The sequence below is a fragment of the Vulpes vulpes genome, chromosome 9 (assembly GCF_048418805.1).
Source record: "Vulpes vulpes isolate BD-2025 chromosome 9, VulVul3, whole genome shotgun sequence".
Classification (NCBI taxonomy): Eukaryota; Metazoa; Chordata; class Mammalia; order Carnivora; family Canidae; genus Vulpes; species Vulpes vulpes.
In genome coordinates, this window is record NC_132788.1 from 95,135,908 (window position 1) to 95,143,795 (window position 7,888).

General features: G+C 52.1%; 1 protein-coding gene across 1 annotated transcript; it reads left to right on the plus strand.

Annotated features, from left to right (window-relative positions):
* The first annotated feature begins 2,426 nt into the window (after positions 1-2,426).
* PRSS42 (Putative serine protease 42) lies at positions 2,427-7,037 on the plus strand. Its single transcript, XM_025984349.2, has 5 exons — positions 2,427-2,816; positions 3,127-3,283; positions 3,819-4,081; positions 4,988-5,148; positions 6,552-7,037. The coding sequence occupies exons 1-5, from the start codon at positions 2,552-2,554 to the stop codon at positions 6,786-6,788; spliced, it is 1,083 nt and encodes a 360-aa protein (XP_025840134.2). The 5' UTR covers positions 2,427-2,551; the 3' UTR covers positions 6,789-7,037.
* Positions 7,038-7,888: the final 851 nt, after the last annotated feature.

A 7,888-nucleotide genomic window follows, 5' to 3' on the forward strand; every position in this document is an offset into this window, starting at 1 on the left:
GAACTAGAACCTTCGAATATGTTCATCATAATATTTATTTATTTATTTATTTATTTATTTATTTATTTATTTATTCATTCATTCATTCATTCATTCATTCTAGGCAAAGAACTTTATTAACCTTGTTTCAACCTTTATTTACAGGCCTCTTCAGTTTAATTAGCTGCAAAGAATGAATTGCGTCTAAGCAAAAACCAAAAAGAGCTGCAGTGTCCAACAGGCTCAGGCTTGAGAATAGTAGAGACCTAGGTTTTGTCAGGTCCATGAACAAAATTTTAAAAAGCAGTAATTATAAATATCAAATAGGGATCCCTGGGTAGCGCAGCGGTTTGGCGCCTGCCTTTGGCCCAGGGCGCGATCCTGGAGACCCGGGATCGAGTCCCACATCAGGCTCCCGGTGTATGGAGCCTGCTTCTCCCTCCGCCTGTGTCTCTGCCTCTCTCTCTCTTTCTGTGACTATCATAAATAAATAAAAAATTAAAAAAAAAATAATAATTAAAAAAAAAATAAATATCAAATAGCAGCTCCTGGTAACTTCTTCAAGTTTTATCTTCTTTAGAAGCTAAATTTTAGAACCAAAACTCTTTACAAGATCTGAAACTTCAGGGTGCCCAGGTGGCTCAGTGGTTGACCATCTGCCTTTGGCTCAGGGCGTGATCCTGGGGTCCTGGGATTGAGTCCTGCTTCTGACTCTGCCTATGTCTCTGCCTCTGTGTGTCTCTCATGAATTAATGAATAAAATCTTAAAAAAAAAAAAGATCTGAAACTTCATTGTCATCATCTTCATCAGTAGCAAGTGATGCTTTTCCATCCACAGATTGGGTGGGCAGGGCTTTAGCCTATCTTCTTTAACTAGCCAGACTGTCCGCACCAGGTTGGTTTAAGATCCCAAGTAGTCTCTGGGAAATGAACAAAGTGTAGTGGAAAGGGAGGTGGGTGGGGGGTTGGGGTGACTGGGTGATGGGAACTGAGGAGGATGAGCAGGGATGATATGCTGATGGGATGAGCACTGGGTGATATGCTATATGTTGGCAAATTGAACTCCAATTAAAAAAAAAAAAAATCCCGGGTAGCATTTCTGTTGGCTGCTTTGCCTCAGCACAGCCTGTGATGGTAAAAGTGTTTGCTGCCGAGGATGCCTGCACTTTAAGTGTTGTTAAGTTGGATCACTGTTCCTTGGTTTGTGAACATAGTCACTTCTTCAATACCAGAGATATGTTACCCCTAACTTCATTAAGGAGAACTGAAATTTTTTTTATCAACTGCTGTAGCTGTTCTATGAAGCACCTTCTTCTTTCAGTGATTGTAAGAATTTGCTCATCTACATTGGAAAAAATCAGAGGTGTATGATAGGATTGGATTCTGAGAACTCTTGCTTGGTTGGGGAGGCCTGGGGCCACATTTATCAGGATTACACTTACCAGAAATTCTAAATTCAGTTTGCTGGTTCAGGCAGGGTGAGCATGATTCTACATGTTGTAGATTCTACATACTGGCTGTTTTCCACTCAATGGTGGACCACACTAAAGGAACTTGATATGCCAGAAAATTCCTTGGTTTAACATAGAGAAAGGAATGCAAAGAGTTAGAGAGTGGAGAATATTAGAGTGGATTCATGATGTATGACCTACTCCCTTGTTTCTCTGACCTCCAAGAAGGCCTTAGAGAATAATCCCTTCACCAGGATGTTGACAAATAGATTGCGAGGGGAGCATCCACATCCCTGAAAAACACTGTGACTGGCTGTCCTGTTTTTGGCCAGGGAAAAGTGGGAAGTGCTGCAATTCAGAAGCTAGGATTGCTGTTTTCTCCTCGACCTCAACAGGGATGCTGAAGCCCAGAGAGGCAGAGGCCTAGCAGAAGCGTTCAGGCCACCAGGACGGATGCCAGGGACCAAGTGCTAAGAACAGTGGACTGACTTGTGGGTATCTTTGGTGGTGGCTAATAATTTAAGGTGCCACTGTCACTGAGAACAGCAGCCTACCCCTTTGTCTCAACTACTTAATCTGTATAGCACCCCGCACCCCAAAACCTTGGTCTGGTGAATGAAGGCCTGAGCTGAGGAACCATCATGGAGAATTAAGGCTGCTTGCGGGGTACGGTAGGGGTGGGGGGCATGGGGGCCATATATTCGTGTGTGTGTGTGTGTGTGTGTGTTTTCACAAGTCTTTAATTTAAAAACCCAAAAATATATAATCAAGCATTTTATGTAATGCATACATTCTGAATATTTGCAGGTAAGATAAACAACAGAAGGCGAGGGCGGATATACTGTATTGCTTCTCTTTGGCAAAGGGGTCCCTGGAACTGGAAGGTCCCTATCAAGGGCGGTTGTCCTCAGAAGCACCCCGACCCGACCCCTCGGGCCGCGCGGACTTCGGTGGGACTCGCGGTGGGACGGACCCAGGGGGAAGCCGGGCTCGGGCTTTCGCACTCGGGCCGGGGGCGGGGAGCGCGCGGGTTCCACGGCTCACGCGCCTGCGCGGACGTCGCCTGCGGCGGCGAGGGGCGGGCAGAGGCGAGGCGAGGCGAGGCGAGGCGCGGGCGGCCCATGGCGTCCCCGTCACCGGGCGGCTCGCTGGGCCTCCTGCTCTGGCTGCTGCTCCTCCCGCCTCGGCTCGGGGCGTCCTCTCCGCCGTCCCCCCCGCCGTCCCCCCCGCCGTCCTCCCCGCCGTCCTCCCCGCCGTCCCCCCCGCCGTCCCCGGGGGGCGGCCCTGAGGGCCCGGGCGCCAGCGTGTGGAGGGCTACGCGGCCGCCGGCGACCTCCAGGCCGCGCGAGGCCGCCATCCTCTCCCAGTTGGTGGAGCTGGTCCCAGGTGACGTTTGGCGTTGGGGGCCCGGAGCGGGGCTGAGGCCGGGGAGACTGGGGGAGCCAGGGGCCCTCTCCCGCCGGCCCGTCCTGCCCCCGCCCGGCCCCCGCCCCGCGGCTCTGAGGAACGGGCCCACGCGGCCCCGGCGGTCTGCGGGTCCAGGGCCTGGGGACGTGGCAGCGCTGCCCCGAGTCTGAGAGGCCGTGGCCTTCCCGGCTGTCCGAGGAGCCGCTGGTGCTTTCCCGGGGGAGCCCGGGCTCTGGGGAGCAGGCCCTGTTTCTTTGAGGTCCTTCCTCCCATGCTGTTCTCACCCCAGGGTGTGGCCAAGTCACTGCGAAAATCTTGGGAGGAGAGGCGGCCGAAGAAGGGAAGTGGCCCTGGCAGGTGAGCCTAAGGATCAACCAGAAACACGTGTGTGGAGGCTCCCTCATCACACAGCAGTGGGTGCTGACTGCCGGCCACTGTATTTTAAGGTGAGGGTGACGAGTGGACACAGAGTTCTGAAGCCAGCTCTGCTCTCCTCAGATACCCGTTAGGTGCTGTTGCCCTGGCAACTTGATAAAACCCAAACCCAAACCCAGCCCAACCCAATCCAACCCAACCAACTAACCCAGCCTAATCCAACCCCACCTAACCCAACCAACTCAGCCCAATCCAACCCCAACAAACCCAACCCAACCCAACCCAGTCCAACCCAACCCAACCCAACCCAACCCAACCCAACCCACCCAACCAACCAACCTAGTCCAGCCAAAGCCCACACACTAAAAAACAGGGGTTTGGACTGGTGGTCTCCTTACTAGGAATACTAATTTGGTGAACCAAACCAATTGTATGGGTGAGCGAACAAGTTTTGAGAGGTGTGAAGCAAGGATTTTTGGACATGGGGTGGTAGAAAGAGAGGTGAGGGAGGTCAGGGCCAGATTGGGAAGCATCTGCAATGTGTGTAAAAAGGCCTGAGGGTTGCTTCTCAAGGTCTCCATAAAGGGCATGTCTTCTCTCCCACAGCCATTTTAGCTACACTGTCAAGATGGGAGACCGAAGTATCTATGAAGAAAACACAAGTGTGGTGGTCCCTATCCGAAACGTCATTGTACACCCTCAGCTCTCAGTAATTGGAACCATTCAGAAGGACCTTGCCCTTCTGCAGCTCCTCTACCCTGTAAACTTCAGCATGACCATACAGCCTATATGCATTCCTCAGAAGACTTTCCAGGTGGAAGCTGGGACCACATGCTGGGTGACTGGATGGGGCAGACAAGAAGAATATGGTGAGAATGTGAGGCAGGTCGCACGCTCAGGAAGTGGGAGGCAGCCCTATCCCTGAGACAAAAAGGCTAAAGAGAGGGACGGGGAGGTGGATGGACTGCCTGGCAGAGGGGGAATGGGGCCACAGGTTGGTAACAGTCAGAGTAATGGCTCCTAGTTGGCGTGAGCCTAGAAATTGGTTGAGGTCTTTTGTTGTAACAGAAACATTTCACAGTAGGTGTTTAGGAAAGGCATGGGTCCTGGGAACTGGAATTGGTCTCGGGAGGAGAAGAAATACCTGGCTGAAAGTCTGTTTCTGCAGATTTGTGTGGCACCGTGCCTGGCCGGCTTAGGGATATTTTTAGGTTCCCTGGGGACAGAGCCAGAGGCTTTGGAGTTCTCTCCAAGGTGGGTTTCTGCTCAGTAAGTGACGAATTGTCTTCCAGTCAGAAGTGTTCCTCTCTGAAAGTACTGGCCTTGGTTGTCAGGGAGCTTCGTGTCCCTTTGGGTACAGGCAGAGCCAGATGATCCCTGTAGGGGATCCCTGTAGGGCCTTCTATTTCTGGGCAGAGACTGGATTGGTAACTTTGGGGCACTACCCATTCCAGAGTCTGTGGACCTGCTCTAAAGTAAAGATAGATATGTTACTGACACACGGGATCCCTGTCACTATTACTATTGATACAGGGTAACAGATGCTTGATTATCATTTTTCAAGCTGATAAGGCCTTGCCTTCTTCCCATCTAGATTGGTTCGTCTTAGTTCCTACCACCTTTCCTCCCCATGTCAACTTTGGGCCTCAGTTTCCTCCAGTGTCAAATGGGGACAGTCCCCACTGCCCTGTCTTTTTCAAAGGGGATTCTAGGTGTGTAGCGGCTTCCTGTCCACTGGTGCAGAACCACCCACTGCTGAGCCTCTTTACTTGCAGGCAGCAAACTTGTTGCACGTATTCTCCAAGAGGTCGACCAAGACATCATCCACCACAAGAGGTGTAACGAGATGATTCAGAAAGCCATGACAACAAATAAGAGTGTAGTACTGGAAGGCATGATTTGTGGCTATAAAGCAGCAGGCAAGGATTCTTGTCAGGTAACTTCACAGACCCCTTTCTACCTCCACATTGAGGATGTCCCCTCAAAGTCTCCTCATTCCTGAGTGCCAGGGCCTGGTTCATCTGTCACCTCCTCTCACTCATGGAGGGAACCACTCATTGCTCCCCTGAGCTGGCCTGGCCTGTTCCTTCAAAAGAGAGTGGCCCTTGCTGCCTGGGGACACTGCCAAGGTGGGGGGAAGTCAGGGAGTGGGTAATGCTAACACTCTGAGTTCCTTTCATTGGGTTCCTCCCATGTCACACTCCCGTGTGACCAGTGGGAGCGTCTGTCCCCATTAGCTCTGTTAACCCCCCAGTCATAACCCCGCCACACAGACATCATACCCGTCATACATGAGGTGAGGTCTGAAGGTGTTCGCTTGGTGTCCCCCTGTGCGTGCCTGCAGGACTCCTGCATTGGGTGCTTTCTGGAGGAGGGGGCATTTGAGCTGGGTCTCAGAGGATGAGTATTTGGATTTCTTGGAAAGAGGAGAGGAGCCTTGTAGGGAGAGGGAGCCTCACGTATAGCAGCTCTGAGGTGCGAGGGAACCGGTCACGTTCAGGGCACGTCTTCTAGGTCTGGAGCAGTGAGGTGGTCAACAGGGCCAGGGAAGAGGCCTGGAGTGGGAGTATGTGTGGTCTGGAGCGCTGGGCTGAGCTTCTTGATGCCGCCCAGGCAGGACTGCAGGCTAGGTGTTTGTTTCCATCGTCTAGGCAATGCTGCTGAGTTCTGAGTAGGACCTGGGGTGGTTAGGGGGTAAAGAGGGTGTACCTGAGGTTGAGTCACTGACTGCTGGGAGGGTGGGGGTGAGGGGCAGGTCAGGAGGGCTCTCTGTTTCTGTCTGAGTTGGGTGGTGCAGAGTGGGGGCACCGGAGCAGATCTGGGAGAGGACATGCAATGTTCTGCATGAGATGGGGTGTGTATGGGATGTCTGGGAGTGGAGTGTCAAATATGGAGGGAACTGGCTATATGAGTTAAGAGTTCTAGAGAAACTTTAAGCTAGATGTATGGATTTTGGGGGTTCTCATGCAGGGGTGGTATTCAAAATGTTTAACAGCCACTATGGTTTGGGAAATGACCAGTCATTCATAATATTGTCCTGAGGATGTTAAAGTTTTCCCATTAACTTTTCTTTCTTTTTTTACAATTTTATTTTTAAGTAATCTCTACACTCAGTGTTGGGCTCAAACTTACAACTTCGAGATCAGGAGTTGTATGCTCTACCCAATGAGCCATCCAGGCACCCCTGCCCATTAACTTTTCAATTCTCAGTTCTCCGTGTTCACAGAAGGGTGGGCCTGGTAGGTCCCTGGGGAAGGTCCCAGTGCCTTATGGTGTAGTCAGCTTGCTCTCACGTGGATGGTCTTCCATTCCTGCATTTGTTTCTTTCTCTTTCTCCAGGGAGATTCTGGGGGCCCTCTGGTCTGTAAATTTCAGGACACATGGGTCCAGGTGGGAATCGTGAGCTGGGGCTTTGGCTGTGGTCGTAGAAATGTGCCTGGAGTTTATACGAACATTGCTTCCTATGCTGAGTGGATAGTTAACGTGATGAACCAGGCTGCCTCTTTGTATTCAGTGGTGTTACTCATCCCACTTCTGTGCCTGGTGCTGCTGCTGGGCATCCTGATGGCCCCGTGATCACCCTCGCCCACTCCCCTGTTTCTGAGTCTCACACCGGGCCTGGCCTCTCCTCTGACTTCCTGCTCCTACTCAAATGCCCTTTCCTGAGCCTGGGTGGCTCAGTGGTTGAGCATCTGCCTTTGGCTCAGGGCGTGGTCCCGGGATTGAGTCCTGCATCAGTCTCCCTGCAGGGAACCTGCTGCTCCCTCTGCCTATGTATCTGCCTCTCTCACTGTGTCTCTCATGAACAAATAAAATCTTAAAAAAAAAAAAAAAAAAAAAAAAAAAGCCCCTTCCTGCAATTCTGGTTGGCATCCACTGACCCTGTAGAGGACCACACAGTAGAAGGTGGCAGCAAGACTGGAGCCCAGAAAGTGCCCCAGCCTGATGCTCCAGTCACCTGCCTCGGCCACACCCACACCGTGGCTGTGCCCTGCCTGCCTGGAAGGAGGGAGTGCAAGCATGCCAGCCTGAGAGCCAGCCAGCCTGCAAGGCGGACCCCGGTGCGTCCTTGCCATCTTGGAGAGCCTCTACCACAGAAGAGACCTCAGGAGCAGTGAGACAGCACCGGAGCTGGGTGTGGGCTCAGGCTGTCACCTGAGACTGTCAGAGCAGTCAGCTTGCTGGTGGTGCAGAGAGAGAGGTGTCACCATGTCCCTGCTGAGGTGGGAGGCCTGGGGTTTTCACATCTGCCTCGGGTGTGTCTGGGGCTGGGAGGAGTTCCCCTGTACCCAGCAAGAATCCCCCTGTGCATGGCCAGCCTGTGGCAAATGGGCCCTCTGTGATGGCAGTCCCGTGATGGGGGCCCCCTTCCTCAGTAGCTAGTGGCCACATCCAGGCTCACCCCAAGTTGTGTGGAGGCAGTGATAGAGTGTGGAGATCTTAGATGCCAACTAATAAATGTTTGGATTGTCACCTGTGTGTTCTGTATCTCTCCTGACCAGGGGTGGGGGACACTGATAATTTTTCTCACATTTAACTTAGGAATGTGTTCGTGATGCTTTTTAAACTCTAGAGTGAGAGGGGAGGCCCTCATCTACTCTGATGTGAGTTGGACAGATGGTCTTAGCACTTAGATTCTGCTGCTATGCCCCCCATGGCCACCAGCATCTCTGCAG

Excerpts from the sequence above, each read along its gene's own strand:
- PRSS42 (XM_025984349.2), top strand. The coding sequence starts at position 2,552 with ATGGCGTCCCCGTCACCGGGCGGCTCGCTGGGCCTCCTGCTCTGGCTG. Across the intron at positions 4,082-4,987 it reads GGGCAGACAAGAAGAATATG|GCAGCAAACTTGTTGCACGT; the intron begins GTGAGAATGTGA and ends CTTTACTTGCAG. Across the intron at positions 5,149-6,551 it reads CAGGCAAGGATTCTTGTCAG|GGAGATTCTGGGGGCCCTCT; the intron begins GTAACTTCACAG and ends CTCTTTCTCCAG.